Here is a 17,330-nt window from a genome sequence, read left to right on the forward strand (position 1 = left end):
GTGTTTTTAGCCTCTGACCTGACTGTGGGCAAAATCTATGCAGCAATGATGATCATGGACTACTATAAACAGAGTAAGGTGAAGAAGCAGAGGCAGCAGCTGGAGGAACAGGTGAAGGTCCACAGCGTGCTGGGCGGGTGGGCCCTGGGAGTCACGTGAGGGGACAGGCCTGTGTGTCCCTGGGCATGGCACCTGCCAGCACTTAGAAGCAGCGATAAAGGGGTGCAGGGCCCAAGAGCTTTCTAGAGGTGTGGGGTTAGAAACTGCAGGGTTAGAAATGCAGTGGACCAAAGGTTAAAATAGTCAAACGGGGTATTAGTCATGTTCCTGTGTTACCCACGTAAATCGTATTTCCCCACAGTAGACTCCACGAAGTCATTGCAATTCCTTTTTTCTCCGTCCCCCTTTCTACACAGAAAAATGCACCCATGTTTCAGCGCATGGAGCCCTCGTCTCTGCCGCAGGAGATCATTGCCAATGCCAAAGCCCTTCCTTACCTCCAGCAGGACCCCGTTTCAGGCCTGTGAGTAGAACCAGCGTGTCCCTGACACTGCCGCTTGCATTCTGTCACCTGTGCAGGCCTGTAAACTCGCTGCCCAGGAGTACCTGAGAAATAATGTTCTGGGCTGAATGATCCTTTTTCTGAAGTTGAGTATCTTAATGTGGCTTTTCAGCAGAGCTCAGGGAAAACCAAACCAAGCATGCTTAGTACTGTGGCCAGTTTGAGAGACAGCGACCACTGTGAGTTGACAGTGGAAGGAAGTTTTGACTTCTTTTGTTTTCATGTACTAAGGTCTTAGTTGTAGTTTGGTTGTGAAGAATAATCACCTCCTATTTAATTCTTGGTTATCACCTCCCTGTGGATCTAGGGTCCTGCTAGAGGGTACATCCTCCCTAATGGGTGCCAGAGGAGAACCATAGTGAGCGCTTTCCTGAGACTGACAATTCTACAAACGTGATTTGTATGGCCTCACTTGATTCTCACTACAGCAGCCTAATACATCCTGGAGCTGGATATTAATATCACCACTTTACACATGGAGAGACTGGAGACCAAGAGAGGTTCAATAAGTTACCCAAAGCCATATGGCTACCAGGACATGGAACTAGAATTTAAGTCAGTTATTTCTGATCTTAGAGTCTTTCCACTACATCATGTTACCTTTAATGAACAAAAAGAGTTTAGGAAAAAAAAATTTTTTTAATTTCTATATATCAAAGTGAAAATAAAACCCTAATTCAGGAATTTGCCAGTTCTTCTGAGTTAAAAGCCTCAGCCTCAGTTTAGTCATGAGTAATCTACTATAGTGTGCATATCTCATTATAACATTATCTTCCTCTCATCAGCAAGCATGTCATGAGCACCCAAAGAGCCCAAGTCCTTCTACTTGATGTAAATGAGTTTTTGTGGTGAGGCTGAATGTAGTCTTAGTTCTTACAGAACCAATAATCGCTAAATAGCATGACTTCATTATCCAGGAGAGCGATACCCAGGGCTTGGGAATGAGACCTTTGTCAGAAACCATTTGGAATCACTCCACACCATTAATTTCTTTCTGCCTGTGGTGTTGGAGATCTGTTTTTGAAAAGCATAGTTTTCAGAGGTCACAACCCAACACATTTGGAAGAGAAGAAAAGGACCAGAGCCATGACCAAGGCCGTTGGTCACTTTCACAAACAATTTGATGTGAGGAGGTAGCAGGATATGGATTCTCCTGTCCACACACAACAAGCAGATGCTATTTTTGGTTTGTGCAAGAGGGAGAGGAGGTGTGAGGGAGCAGTGAGACCTCCCCATTGGAAGGGGTCATGGGTCCTTGGCTTAGAAATGGAGGAGCCCCCACTAGATCTGTTTTATCTACAACAATTTTCTATACAAATTAATGCCCGCCATAGGCTTACTCTGGTCTCTCCCCCATATCTTGGTTGATTCATTTACTCATCAATGTTACTGATATTTGTTTTGTTTTTTGAGACAGTCTCACTCTGTTGCCCAGGCTAGAGTGCTGTGGCATCAGCCTAGCTCACAGCAACCTCAAACTCCTGGGTTCAAGCGATCCTCCTGTCTCGGCCTCCCAAGTAGCTAGGATGACAGAGGTGCACCACTACTCCCAGCTAATTTTTTCTATTTTTAGTAGAGACAGGATCTCATTTTTGCTCAGGCTGGTCTTAAACTGAGCTCAAGAGATCCTTCTGTCTCAGCCTCCCAAGCAGCTGGGACTACATGTGCATGCCACCATGCTCAGCTAATATTTTATATATATATATATATATATATTTTAGTAGAGACAGGGTTTTGCTACTTGCTTAGGCTGGTCTAGAACTCCTGACTTCAAAGAATCTTCCTGCCTCAGCCTCCCAATGTGCTAGGATTACAGGTGTGAGCCACCGTGCCTGGCCAATTTAGCAATATTTATTAAGAGCCAGTTTGGTCCAAGCACTGGAGATACATCGGTGAACATAATCACAGTCCCCAGGAAGACAACTCTGGAAAGAGCAACGCAGGCTAAACTGTGGAAGGGTGGGCTGCTGTGATGCTGTGGAAAGGAAGCAGCCCCCCCAGGTTGAGAGTCTGGAGAGAACTCTCCGAAGAAGTAGCATTGAGGTGAGACTTGAAGGCAAGCTCTTCAACAGAGGTGAAAGTGTATAAGTTTAAGGGACCTGAAAGCTGTCAGGATGGTTGGAGCACAGGAAGCTCAGGGGAAGTGGCAAGTCATGGGTTCGGAGAGCTACACAGGGGCCAGGACTCTGGGGGACTTACAAACTGGATGAAAAGGTTAGATTTTTGTTTCATATAATACAGTTTAATGCATCAGAATGATGTTATCAGACTTGTGCTTTTCAAAAGTCATTCTCGAATTCGGTGTAGACTTATGGATTAGAAGGGAGCGATTCTAGAGACAGGAGCACCACTGAGTAGGCTACTGCAATTGCGTAGGTGATCAGTGACAAGCAGGGTAGAAGTGAGGAGACAGGGCAATTGATTTGCTATGTGGAGGGGAGGAGGAATCAAAGGATGACCCTTGGGTTTCCGGTTTGAGCCTTTAGGTGGATGTTGGCGCAGGTCCTGACGCGGGGATGCTAGTGGAACAGTAGGCTGGCTCCTGGGACCATCTGTGTTTCTAGAGTCACGCACTGTCCAAGTGGGGGTTGCTCTAGTGGGTTGCTCTGGGGATACTGTGGTGAACATGACAGGGCCCCTCCCTCAGTGAACTTACATGTGGTGGAAAACCAGCTGTTAAACAGAAAATTATTGGAATGAAGAAAAGTTGTCTTTTTCAGTGATTTAATTACAGTTCTGATAAGTGCTAGAAAGATGAAATACAACAGGATATGAGTGCAGGTAAGAGGCAGATCTTGACCAGTTACGGGGTGAGGGGAGATATCGGAGAAGATTTCCTCTGGAAGTGTCTTTTAATAAGAATTTTTAAGAATGAATTCAAAATAACACAGAAGGGGTTTCCAGCAGGCAGGGGAGTTGGAGAGAAGAGTTCTGGACCCTGGGAATGGCCTCTGTTAAAGTCTTGAGGCAGAAGCAGCAGCCTGGCCATTGGATGAACTAAAAAAGGCCAGTGTGTCTGGAATTCAGGGAGCCAAAGGGACAGTGATCCAAGAGGAGGCTGGGGAGTTAGGAACCAGACCATGAGAGAGTCCATGTTCGGGATGCTAGACTTTCCCTAAAAACAATGAGGAACCTGACCAGGTTCTTAAAGTAGATCACTCTGGGTCCACATTATTCCACTCAGTGAGGTGGTTCAGTGATTCCAAGGATCATTTTCACCTACTGAAGATTCTACAGTTACTCTCTGCAGGACAGACGGAACCCATTCCTTATACTAGCAGAGCTACTTGTGTTGCCCGTGGTTCTCAGGAGGAGGGGGCACACTGAGGAAGAGGACTGACGTTGAGGCAGGTCATTTAAATATCAGATCACGCTGTATTATTACGAGAACTCAGCAAAAGCCCTCATGGTAGCAAGGGGACAGTTCGGGCAATTCTCTGCTATCCAGATCTTTCCCAGAGATGCTAATCTAAGTAAGATTATACCTATGGATTATTTTCAAGTAACTGGCAATCCTTGTTCATGCCACAAGTTTTCCACTGGGGGCAGTCACCAGCAGTAGACTCAACTAGGGCAGAAGCCTGACACCACGAGAGGTGATGTCCCCCCCTCCCTTCCAGCTCCGTCACTGCTAGAGCTGCTGCCCAGCTACTGACCTCAGTCCTCTTCCCATAATTCAGACACCCACGCAGCACTCTTGAATAGGTCAAATGGTGGCAGTGAATGGCAACAGGAGCCAAGTTCTCAGGAAGGATCCTAATCAGGACCCCAGTGGCGGAGTGTCTGGAAATACCAAACGCTGGTTAATGACAAGCATACCGTGACAGCCCTCCATGCCTTCCGTTTGGAGACTCCTAAACACTTGGCAGACTTTGTCCCTGTCCTCTTCCCTCATCACCCTCTAAACCTCTTCCTGCAAAAAAAACCCAGAGGTTTTCACCTCCTCAACCCCATCTCTGAAATCATCCTGCCCACTTCATGAGCCGACAGACACAGTGTATAGTACAGAGTCGTTCTTCCATAAGTGGTGATGGGATGGAATTGGGCTGTTTCGTCTGGCCAGGGATGTTGGCACAATAAGACCATATTCTTGCTGAGAGTGGGGAAAATTTTTTAAAAGCCCGTGGCTGCTTAATATTTAAACAAACTGTTCACTGTTTAAACTATGGCATTTCTCCGCTGAATGGGGAAACAGGTTTACAATCTAGCATTGGTCTTCCATATGGCTGAGTGTGACAAATGATGTCATTTGTCACAGATATGCTAGTCGCCAGCAGAATGATGAATGGTTCCAAATGCAGGTTGAAAACACCAGTTTCTCTCGTTTCCGATTTTTTTTTTTTTAATCTTCTATTTCAGGGCCAGCCACCTGTAAGTTACCAGGCTCACAAGCCAGCCATGGCTAAAGGGTGTTGCCCTGCTGGGAAGGAGATCTTGCCTGGGGTGGGGGTCATTAGTGTCCCTCCCTCTGTCTCTCATTACCTCTGACTCTGACATTGCCTTGCAGGAGTGGCCGGAGTGGATACCCTTCGATGAGCCCGCTCTCCCCGCAGGAAATATTCCAGTTGGCGTGTATGGACCCAGCGGATGACGGACAGTTCCAGGAGCAGCAATCTCTGGTGAATGAATGTGTTCTATGACCTCGAAAATAATTCCTTGGTTTGCTGATCCTGCCCACTCTCATTTCCAAATTTTTATTTCATAGCCACGATCTATCAGGGAAACCATTCCTGGTAGTCTAGCTACCTGGGGAGTTTCCTGCCTTCAAAACTTTCATAGCCCAACTTCTCATGTGCTCTGACAAAGTTCCCTCTTCAGGTTTTACCGTCCCAGAGGCCCCTGACCTGCTGCAGGAACTTAAACTGCCCAGGCCAAGCCCTCTTAGTTTATACCCTGAGCATCAAATGTTAAAGGAAAAGTTACATTTAAAGTCTTGCCTTTGATGGAGAGCTTTAAGATGAATCATCTCAGAATGAGTGATACCTACCATGCCTCTTAGTGCAGCCAGGTACTGCTTGTGGGGACACAGAGTGCCCCATGCCAGCCCTGGTGATGCCTCCTCTAGGACTCAGTGGCAGTGTGTACCACAGTGACAAGCTGTCTGTCTGCCCAGAGGTACGGAAGACTCTCCTCCCTCTGCTTTGTGTGGGTTCACGCACACTGACCCTTTTGGTCACAATTCTAAAAGGTCAAATACCTCCTTCCAGGCCCCTAATGTCACCTTCCTAAGCCAAAAATGAGTTTTTGTTAGCATAAATGGTAAAATTCTGGAGAGATCTATTGAGTCAAGTTAAAGCTTGGAGAATAGAGGGCAGAATGAAGTTTTGGCTTTGCTAATACAAAACTAAAATGTGATTCCCAAAGTGAATCAGCTTTACCGCTGTTTCCTAGTCAGGAACGATGTGCTCGAGTTCCCCCCAGGCTTTCATTGATTGTATTGAAAAGACAAAACCCAACCTTTGAAGTCCGTATAGACAGCTTGTACTGAGTTCCGCATCACTTTGTGGTTCATCTGTGGCTCTTCTCTCCTGACCCCTCCCTGCTGCTACTGTGTACCTCAGAGCCATCCTGAATGGGTGACGTGGGTGCAGTAGGTGTGTGATGGAAGGGGTACCCCCTCAGAGGGGGAAAAACACCCCGGTAACCCCGACAGCTGGGGGAGTGTCTCCCAGTTCTGTCTGTGAGTGCTGAGACAGAGTTGTCCATGGTCGTGTCGGGTCACAGCTAGGCTGGATGTCCCCACGACATTGAGTGATCGGCTCAGGGTGTTCTTGGTCGAGGGGGGAGGAATTCCCTGCCTTCCCCTCCAAGGAACTCAGCACCAAGGCCTAGGGCCTAATTGGTGCAGATGGTTTGATTCTTCAAAGGGCCTCTAAGCGTTTTACAGCTTGCCTGCCTGGGGCTGTGTCTAGTGGGAACGAAATCTCAATAATGTGTCCTTTCTTTCACAGGGAGACTTTATTACATCATCCTTCCTGCGGGTTCCCCAGGGCTGAGCCGTAGTGCCAGGACTTTCTGGATGTGTGTTCATCTCATTGTCAGTACTGGTGTCTTTAATTCGATTCAGGTGTCAGCCTGTGCCACACACTCACCACTGTGTACTTCTGCCCATCCCTCGGGGCCCCTGCTCCCCGTCCTCAGGCGTGGCCGTGATTTGTGTGTGTGCGTCTCACACCGCCTCTGACACTTGTAGACTGCAGTGTTGTTACCACATCTGTTTGGAGTCGGAACTGTGTGCTGTATAAAGCGTGTACCGCAGATAGATACTAACTGCCTCGAGTGCTGTCCACCCCCCATGCCCTGGGAGGATACTCTTCCATACACACGGGAAACCACTCAGCCACATGGTCAGGGGGGCTGAGAGTATCCCTAGCACCCTTTCCTTGGGGCAATGCCCTACTCACACTCCCATGTTTTTAGGGTGTCATTTCCTAAACATAAAATAGCTTTTTTCTGATACGGGCTCCAGCTGCTCGAGATATTTTTAGATCTCTTTGTTGGGTGGCCCATGTAACCCTCTCTAAGGCAGGTCTACTCTTTATGCAGTGACATTAGCTATCTGTACAGAGCACCTACAACTGCCAAACTAACATTCTTTAACCAGGAAAATAATAATAGTCTGACAGAACTGTAGAGATTTCCGATCCAACCTTCAAATACTCTGGAGGGGCACAGTCCAATATGGTAGCTAACACTAGTCACACGGGGCTACTCAGCACTGCAAATTGACATGATATCTGCATATATGAATTTTTTTTTTTACTTTTAAAAATGTGTTACTTGGAAAGTTAAAATTACGTAAGCGGCTCGCATTCCCGTTCTGTGGGACTGCACTAGTCCAAAGCATTGCTGACAGATGGCCACCCACCCCATGTTTGGATGGTTTCAATCATAAGAAAACTCTTTTAGCTAACAAAGTCATGGTCTTAAGGCTAGAGAAGATACATTGGACATCAGAAATTGGTCTTCCCTTAGAATACTGGTTTCTACTTAATTGATAAAAGGCTTCTTCAAATTAAAAGAATAAACCCAACACTACCACCTCTCAGAAAATCAGCTTCACATAGCTAAAAGTATTATGAACAACAATGTTTCCTAAAGCTGTAAAGTCACTTGACCAGAAAAGGTGACCTTCACCTGTCAATCCCAGTTAGAACTTTCTGTGTGGGACATCTGCTATACCACAGGTGTGCACACAAACACACACAGGCACATATTAAAGATGCGAGTCTCTCTTCGGAAAGCCATGCTTGAGGAGGCCGAAGCATCCACTGGAGGTGAGAAGCAATGAGATGGAACCAAGTCCCACAAGCTTGGATGTGTGTTTATTTCCAGGAGCCAGAGGTTAGTGAATTAAAAAGCGTGCAGCCCTCTAACCATGGCATCTACCTTCCTCCGGACACCCAGGAGCATGCGGGATCGGGGAGGGCATCCTCTATGCCACGTCTGACCATGGAGCCCCAGGTAAAAAGCCAACACCACCTACCTTATGCAGTGGCAGCCTGGGCTATATTAGGTGGGTTAGGAGATAATAGCTGATGTTTTAAGGTGAGCAGTGGCTTGTCCTGCCCCTCCCCCGTTAGCAAAATGTGGCCCGGGGCCTTCTCTGATAGGACTGCTGCTCTGTGGTGTTTGCAATGACCCCCGAACCCCAGCCAGCCCAATGGCATAACTCCCTCTGGGTGGGTTAAACATTCTTAAGACTCAACCAGCCATGCAAGAAATATTTTCCAGGACATTCTCGGTGTATCATTCCATCCTTTTTTCCTTTCCTGGCTCTCCCAGCACATAAGCAGTTGCTTACACACACAGCTCTGTGTCAGGACTGTCCTACCCAGTGCAGGCCACGCCTCATTTGTCTGTTTTCCTGGCTGCTTTTTACTGTCTGTCTGTCTGACATCAGGATTTAACAGAGGCAAGAAGTTTTTGTGAATTTGTTTTAACGTCTGTGGCAAATCACAAGGCCAGAGTTCAGGCTGGGGCTGGGTGGGACTGACGGCGGAGGTGGGGAACTGCGAGCTCTCCCAGGCTCTCGTTGCTGCAGGGTAGAGCCTTCTCTAGCAAGGTCATGAAAGAAAGAAAAGGCAAAGCCATGCTTCTTTGCACGATATGGCCTGCTCTCGCGTGTTCCAAAGGGCTCAGTATTTGCTGCAGGTCCTGGCTGAGCCCGAGCTACATGGCTCCGGGAGAACCTTGCGCATGGCCCCCCTGTGTCTGCTGGGCCCTGCCCGAGCACGTTCAGCTGTTGCTTTTTTGAACACGAAGAGAAGATCCTGGACCAGTTTCAGTGACTATGTTAACACAATGTAAGGAAACTTTCTGGATCAGCCTCCTCCAGCTAAGGTCTGAGCAAGAGGAATTCAAGGAAGGTTACGATTTTCAGGGGTCACGATTTGCAGTCCTCAACAGTCTGTGCCCCTTCTTCTGTGCTTTTAAGACCCTTTCAATAATTAATCCAGACTTGTGTTTCTCTGGGGGCTCATATTTCCAGGTGATGACAGACCCGAGCTCCATGAGGCGTTCGTTTTCCACCATTCGGGATAAGCGTTCCAACTCCTCGTGGCTGGAGGAGTTCTCCATGGAGCGGAGCAGTGAGAACACCTACAAGTCACGTCGCCGGAGTTACCACTCCTCCCTGCGGCTGTCGGCCCATCGCCTGAACTCCGACTCCGGTGAGCAGATCGTCCGTCAGGCAGCTGGCCCTGCCCTCATGGGCTTGTTCTGGCAAGGCCTACAGATGAAAAGAAAGAAATAATAACTTGGATAAAGACAAGGGTTGAGGAAAGTGAAGGATGCTCCTTGCCTAAGGGGGTTCCTGTATCTGACTTACATCCTGAAACAGGCCAGAGCCCTCTGTGTTCATCACGAAGGCTGATGCAGTTCCTTCCTTTTGGAGTGAACGAGGGAGGTTTTCACACAAACTTCTGCCAAACCGCTGGGTTCCACAGGAGTGTTTAGAGACCACCTGGCAGGGCTGAGCTCTAACCACCAGCTACTCTTTAACCCAAACAGAAGTGCTGTCGGGAATTGCTTTCTGTATTTGAGTTTCATTGAATATTTTTATTGTTTGAGACAGGGTCTTTTTCTGTCTCCCAGGCTAGAGTGCAGTGACATCATCGTAGCTCACTGCAACCTTAACCTCAGCCTCCTGGGCTTGAGCAATCCTCCTGTGTTGGCCTCCCAAGTAACTGGGAATACAAACGCACACCATCACATCCTGCTAACTTTCTGTAGAGACAGGGGGCCTTGTTCTTGCTCTTGCTCAGGTTGGTCTCAAACTCCTGGCCTCAAGCGATCCTCCTGCCTCCCAAAGTGCTAGAGCCACCATGCCCAGCCAAGATTTTTTCTTCTTGAAAGGGGGTTATATTGATTTTTTTTTTTTGAAAAATGAAAACAAAATAATTAATGTGGTTCAACCTCTTAATTTTACCAGATGAAGGACTCAAAGTTGAAAAAGCAGTGACTTGCCCCATATCAGGAGCCTACTAAATGGGAGAATTGGGATGAGAACTGATAGCCTTTTACTTCTTACCCTGGCATTACACTATGTGTGCCATTATTTAATTGATAGAAACTTAATTCCCTTATGCTGGTGCCATCTTCCTCCAAAAAAGTTGCACATCCATGTTTAGGACATAGAACCTCTGCCAACAACAGGGCTCAGGAATTCTCTATCTTTCTTATGTCTAACAGCAATGGAAACAGAAGAGAGCAGATTGCATTCTTTGACATATATGTCTTTCTAGTGGCAACTGGCAAACTTACCTGCTCACAGAAGGGTCATTTTCTGGCCTGCCTTTCTTTCCTGCTTCCCTTACAGATCATCTGTGGACATGCCTGGAGAAGCCAGGGTTTTTTAGGGGCCTGTCTTAATTCAGGCTGCCTTAGCAAACTACCCTAGACTGGATAGCTTACACAACAAGCCTTTCTTTCTGTTTCTTTCTTCCCTTCCTTCCTTCCTTTCTTTTTGATTTCAGCATATTACGGGGGTACAAATGTTTAGGTTACATATATTGCCTTTGCCCCCCACCTGACTCAGAGCTTCAAGCATGTCCATCCCCACAACAAACCTTTATTTGTCATAGTTTTAGAGGCTGGGAAATCCAAGATCAAGGTGCCAGCAGATCCTGTGTCTGGTGAGGGCCTGCCACCTTTTTGTCCTTACATAGCAGGGAGAGATGAAGCAAGCTCTGTCTTATCTCTTTTTATAAGGACACTAATCCCATCACGAGGGCCCCACCTATGTAACACCGTCCCATCAGGAAGGAGTTAGGGCTCCGCATTTGAATCTGGGGGGACATGAACATGCAACGCATATCAGGGGCCAGTCCCAGGTTGTGATGTGATACCTGGTGAAACATCTCTTCATAATCAGGTTCTTTTGTCATCTCTCACAGGCCACAAGTCCGACACCCACCGCTCAGGGGGCAGGGAGCGGGGACGATCGAAAGAGCGAAAACATCTCCTCTCTCCTGATGTCTCTCGCTGCAATTCAGAGGAACGAGGGACCCAGGCTGACTGGGAGTCTCCAGAGCGCCAGCAGTCCCGGTCACCCAGCGAGGGCAGGTCACAGACCCCTAACAGACCGGTAAGCATGGAAAGGAAGCCCGCCCTGCAGGGCAGGGTAGACTTAGAACATTAGGTGCAGCCCCAGAGACCTGAGTTTATAGGAAACTATACCCTGTGCAGAGAGGTTAGCTGCTCCATATGGGTACCCTCAGAAATGCTCTGAATTCACAGAAGACCAGATTTTCCCCAGAAAGATGGTGCTTCCTAGAGGTCATTCCATTGCAGCCCTCAAGATCCAGAGGTACAAATAAGTTCACAGGTGTCTCAGCCAGAGTTGGGAAGAAAGGATGGTCCTTTAGCCAGAAAAGTTTCTTTGACCGTCGTGTGAATGGTGCTTTATCTCCCAGCACAGGATTCATAAGAGCAATTCAACCTCCTTGACCCAACCTTTGATGATTCCAAGAGGAAGACCATGTCTCTCCCTTCTGGCCTTTTGCTGAACCACCTTAGAAATAACTACCAGAGCTGTATGAAAACATTCTTGCCCCCTGTGATATACTGTTCACTCCCAGCCCTCTCCCCCTTCAAGGCTCTTTGAACCCAAATGGGAGGAATGATCAACAGCGATGAGGCAGGGCTGCCAAAGCAGACTTTTAGAGATGTTGGCAGTTGAGAAGTTGATCTTCTACAACAGCAGTTTTCAAATTTTAGTAAAGAACAGAATCCCCTCTATCACTGCACACTTCTAGGACCTCAAAACTCTAGTGAGGCCCAGAAATCTGCATTTGAAAGGAGCCCTCCCCAGGAGATTCTGGGCAGGTTGAGAAACACTGTCCTGAAGGTCCCTTTACCAACACCTGGGCTCAGGTACCCTTGGGAATAGGTGAGAAGGTCAAGTAAGGCCTGACCCGACAGGTGAGTGTGTGGGGTGGGGAAGTTGAGTTGAGCAAGCTCCTGAGGCCCTAGGAAGGGATTTGCAATTCCCTTAGAACCCATTTCCCAAAAAAGGTTTCCCTGTCAGAGCATTCATTCACCTTTCATAGAGTTGTCTTTTTTTAAATTTCAGAATATTATAGGGGTACAAACATGTTGGTTACATATATTGGCTTTCCACTGCCCAAGCCAGAGCTACGAGCATGCCCATCCCCCAGACAGTGTGCTCCACCCCCAGTAGTTGTGAATTTACCCATCCCCCCACCTGCCCAGCACCCAATGAATGTTACTTCCATGGGTGCACCTAAGTATTGATCAGTTAGTACCAATTTGATGGTCAGTCTAGGAGGTGCTTATTTTTCCATTCTTATGATAGTTCACTTTGAAGAATGGGCTCTAGCTCCATCCAGGATAATACAACAGGTATTAATTCACCATTGTTTTTTAGTACTCCGTGGTATACATATACCCAGTTAAGTTTAGAGTCTTTCACTGTGCCCCTTGTTATGTTTAGAGAGCGTCCAGATCTGTGCTTGGTCCCCTGAGGGCTTGTTAATAATGCAGAATCTCAGGCCTCACCCCAGATCCACTGAGCCTGCGTTGATCGTGTAACTGGGCACCCTGAGGTTCGCATGCACATTAAAAGTTGATATGTCCTGGTCCAGATGCTATTGACCCCTCAACCTCTTCAATCCCTACGTCCCTGCACGGATGTGAATAACTCAGGGAGCTCCCCCGCTGCCCTTCCTCCCCCCCCCCAGAGTTCAGGCTCCAACGGCTCCCTATAGGAAAGGTCAGGGACCTTGACTGAGTCCCAAGTGGGGCCCCTGCAATCCTAGTCTAACGTGCCCTGTCTCTCCTGCTGTGCAGGGCACAGGTTCCCTGAGTGAGAGCTCCATCCCCTCCATCTCTGACACCAGCACCCCAAGACGAAGTCGGCGGCAGCTCCCCCCTGTCCCACCCAAGCCTCGGCCCCTGCTTTCCTATAGCTCCCTGCTGCGACACGCCGGCAGCATCTCTCCACCCGCCGATGGAAGCGAGGGGGGCTCCCCGCTGGCCTCCCAAGCCCTGGAGGGCAACAGCGCTTGCCTGACCGAGTCTTCCAACTCCCCGCACCCCCAGCAGGGCCCGCACCCTTCCCCCCAGCGCTACATCTCCGAGCCCTACCTGGCCCTGCACGAAGACTCCCACGCCTCGGACTGTGGCGAGGAGGAGACGCTCACCTTCGAAGCAGCCGTGGCCACCAGCCTGGGCCGCTCCAACACCATCGGCTCGGCCCCGCCCCTGCGGCACAGCTGGCAGATGCCCAATGGGCACTATCGGCGGCGGAGGCGTGGGGGGCCTGGGCCAGGCATGATGTGTGGGGCTGTCAGCGACCTCCTCAGCGACACGGAAGAAGATGACAAATGCTAGAGGCTGCTCCCCCCTCCGATGCATGCTCTTCTCTCACATGGAGAAAACCAAGACCGATTGGGAAGCCAGCGCGGCCCGGGGGGAGGAAGAGGGAGAAGGAAGACGGAAGGACACCATGCATCATCAGAGACGAGGAAGGAAAGGACAATCGGAAAACCAGTCAAACCACCACCTTGCTTCATTCCCCTTTGCAAGATGGGCACTGCCATGGTTCTGCCTCTTCGCTGGGGAAAGAAAACACAGGAACATGGCGGGTTATTCCCAAGGGAGAAGGGATACGAGGACGGCTTTGCTACCCCTTGCCCCTTCCCACTTTTCTAAAAGCCGTGGAGGGATCTAGCCAGCCTGTGTCTACACTCATTGCCCTGAGAAGCCTGGAAGACTTTCTGGCTCTTAACTGGGGAGCAGTGAGACCACAGGAGCGGACTCTCCTCCCTCGCCAGCTCTCACGCCTCAGCCAGCAGCACTGCCGCCAGGGCGACCGCAGCAGCACGCGTCCCCCTGTGGCTTCCTTCCCCTAAAGAGGCGCGGGCTAAGTCAGGAGCATCAGATGCCCGGGGGAGGGAGGGGAAGGCTGGCGTGGAAGGGGTCAGGGCGCGGTGGCCACAGCAGCAAGGGCTGGTCTGGATGAGAAAAGCCATAGCCCAGCAGCCCCCACCAGGACAGAGAGGATCCAAGCGACAGAAGTGGTGGTGCTGGGGGGGACGGGCCCCTTCCCTTGAGGCCCGCACAGCAGGTGCTGTGTCAGGGAGGGTAGGTGAGGAGGTCCACAGGTGCCTGAGACTCTGGTAAGGGTGATATTAAAAATATATAACAGCCCCTATAGCCCGGGCAGCAACCACATGGAGCTGAGCCACTGTGCTGGAGCCCGTGCTGTTCCAGGCATTGGCCCTTTAGAGGCTGGTCACGGGGGAAGCCTGAGGGTGGGGGCAGGGGGCACCTAAGGGACTCAAGGCGGAGTCTGTTTTCCAACCAGCATAGAAGCAATTCAGCTGTGTAAGAGTGCTACGGCCATACCAGCACGTCCTGGCTGAAATCAGCCCACGCTCTGGCCTGGGGGGCAGTGGCCTCTCTGTCAAGTCCAGCGAGGGCACGTGCCAGAGGCCCAGCCTGCCCTGCCCCTCCCCCCGAGAGGGCAGAACACGGGTGTGGGCTACCCAGTCCCGGGCAGGGACTTCTACAAGCATGGAAAAGGCTGGTAGGCAGAAATGAAAGAAGCTTCAGGAAAGAGTCTGAATCTACTGAGGACCTCCCGTGAGGAGGGGCCACCGGGCCCACACCTGATTTGGGGTTGAGGGTCAGTTTGTCAGGATGCTTTAAGGCGATTAGTAAATATACCTCAGCTTAGACCTGGGCTGCTCCTTCAAGCAAAGCAGGCTCGGAAGGGGCCAAGTCACCCTGAATAGTTCTCTGGGCCCGGACTGGGCTTCACCCCTCCCCAGAGGAAGAGCTGGGCAGAAGACAGCCTCAGGCCCCCGTGTCATCCCTAACTATCCCCGTGCAGAAGCATTGCGAAAGAGAGAGCCCTTTCTCGGCTAGCCCCCGCTCGTTTGGTGGATAGTTCCATTGGGGGAACACCTAACGGGCTTTATCGGGTAGAGATGCACCGTCTCCTTAAGTTCCTCCCCGGTACCATCACAGCAGGGGACAGGTGCCCTGGAGAGGCTGCCCGGCAGAGACCCCCCCCCCACTTTCCTAGCCAGGAGCAGGTGGCACCTGAGGACCCCTGCACTGAGGGCTCAGTGGATAAACACTCTTTCTATCGTCCTCCAGCCCAGATGGGCTCCACCATTGGGGGAGGGGCAGTCCGTGGCTGTTATTTTTCTTAGAAGGAGCCTCTTATTTTTTTTTCTTATGAAGTTGTTTCCTTTTTCTTCTTTTTTTGATTGAAATAAGGCCTAGCTGCTTCAGCCCCAAAAAGGCAAATTCAAACACGGTGGCTGGAGAATCCTTTGTCATGGCCCTGCCTTCTCTTCTGGGTAGTGATGGAGTTTCATGACCCATGGTCAGCCCCCCAAACCAAAGTAGCTCCAAGACAGGAGGCCAAGGTGGCAGAGACAAAGCTCTCAGACCCTCTTCCATCTTCATTTTCCTCTCTCACTTAGCACACGTGTGCTTGGGGGTAGCTGGGAATGTGAATACCTAACACCCCAATCCCAACAGGCATGATCATCACCTAAAACTGATGCTGGGCCTTGTATTGTTTTTAAGGTTTCCTCTGCTCAGCGTCATTTCAGGCCAAAGTGCTGCTCTGGGCTGCTTTGTGTGCACACAATCGCTTTTTTCCACCTTGGAAATGCAGCTTTCCTCCCCAGGGAAAGGCCTACAAGACAACCATCAGCAAGTCTATTGCATGGTGTTGGGAGAAAGGGAATTGCAGCGAAACCCTATGCCATTCTCACAGTAGGAGAAATGTAGGCTGACAGCAATTACCAGAAATGGAATTTGCCCGCAAACAGTAGTATGTGCAGTAAATTCACCGTGCCAGGAAACCTTCCTGGACCCCCAAACCCATACACCCAAGTATTTGAGTCCTGAATAAAGTGTTGTGAAGCGCTGCAGATGCGGTCACCTGACCGCCCACCTGGTTTTTCTACTACCAATGAACTTATAAACTTCTTTTATTCAGCTTCTCCTGACCAAGAAATTGGGTTTCTTTTCCCTTAGCCTGCACTTATTCTTCTATTAAGACCAGAAAATAAAAAAGAATTTTCTGTTAAGTCATGAACTCATTATCCTACTCTTTGGGTTTCCTACTGCCTCCGAATAAATGTGAATGCCACCCTTCCCTCTCCTAGGTATCAGCTTCGGCCTCTGCTCTTTCCCTTAAAAAGAGGCCCCCTTCGGGTCTCAAACCCGTGCTTCTCTTTGGATTAAAGGTTATGGCAGCATCTTGAGGAATTCCATGCCAAAGAAGACGACAGCCCGTGTTTGAGATCAAACTTGGGCATCAGAGGTCCCTGCAGAAGAGTCTTTAGTCCTACGTTCAGTTTCCCTTGCTAATAACAGTCTTCACTATCTCAGAACGAGGGAGAGGGGAAAAGAAACCAAGGCGAGAGATGTTCTAGCTAGGTTTGTGTTTAGATACCCCTCTGCTCACTTAAGGCTCCAGCCAGACTTCCGGGGGGTGTGCACATCCCCGCCACCTCCTCTGTTTCTCTGTGCACCTTCCCCCCTTCTCCCCATCTCCAGGACAGAGCGCCAGCAGGCGTTTCGACAGTGGGTGGGGCCAGCATAGAATTACCTGCCCCCCTGAAGAGGTGGTGCCCCCTTGCACCCCCAGCACCCTGTGAGCCATGAGCACAATTGCCATCCTTCTAAAGAATCTATTCCGGGCTTCACTTGTACTCCGCACTCAGCGTGCCCATAGGGTACTGAGATCACTGAAAACATTTCCCTGAAGCTGAACTCCACATGTGCTGGCTTTTGTCCTCTTGACTCCAGGGCCACTAGAAGAAGACCCCATGTTCCACCCCTCAGCCAGCGTCTCCCTTCCCTACACTGATCCACCCCCTAGAGAGCCTATGTGGTGAGCCTGAGGGTCCTCTGCCTTCTGTTGTCCCCTCCCAGCCTTTGTTTTGCTGCATGTTAGCACCGACCCAACCCCTGAGATGGTTAAGTCCACCTATCCAAGCTTATTTGCTGGCCTGGCTGCCTCTGCCGTGCTCAGCTACTGGGGAATGTTGCGCTCTAACGAGATGCGGGTTGGAACTCACCTGGTGCTCTTCATAAGATGGTCTGAAACAGGGTGGGAGGTGTGGGGACCGTTGGGCGGATGGGGTGTATGTGACATGTCCACATCCTGGATAAAAGCTCACTGCCATTAAATCAGGTTTCTCCTGCAATGATGGAACAAAATTTTAAATAATTTTGATTTTTTTTTAAAAAAAAAAGTCTCAAGTTTTCATTCTAT

At 49.6% G+C, this 17,330-nt stretch overlaps 1 protein-coding gene across 3 annotated transcripts in view; it reads left to right on the forward strand.

Annotated features, from left to right (window-relative positions):
- Positions 1-14,079, forward strand: part of CACNA1E (calcium voltage-gated channel subunit alpha1 E) — a 312,817-nt gene extending 298,738 nt beyond the window's left edge. For 2 of the 3 annotated variants that reach the window (XM_045536358.1, XM_045536356.1), the window contains 6 exons: positions 11-111; positions 417-523; positions 5,070-5,181; positions 9,054-9,234; positions 10,960-11,150; positions 12,875-14,079. In XM_045536358.1, the coding sequence (XP_045392314.1) occupies positions 11-111; positions 417-523; positions 5,070-5,181; positions 9,054-9,234; positions 10,960-11,150; positions 12,875-13,417 (1,235 nt within the window). In that variant the 3' untranslated portion in view covers positions 13,418-14,079. Of the gene's footprint in view, positions 1-10; positions 112-416; positions 524-5,069; positions 5,182-7,897; positions 8,027-9,053; positions 9,235-10,959; positions 11,151-12,874 lie in introns of all 3 variants that reach the window. The other variant, XM_045536357.1, reaches the window with a different exon arrangement.
- Positions 14,080-17,330: the final 3,251 nt, after the last annotated feature.

This window comes from Lemur catta, chromosome 23 (genome assembly GCF_020740605.2).
Source record: "Lemur catta isolate mLemCat1 chromosome 23, mLemCat1.pri, whole genome shotgun sequence".
Taxonomy (NCBI): Eukaryota; Metazoa; Chordata; class Mammalia; order Primates; family Lemuridae; genus Lemur; species Lemur catta.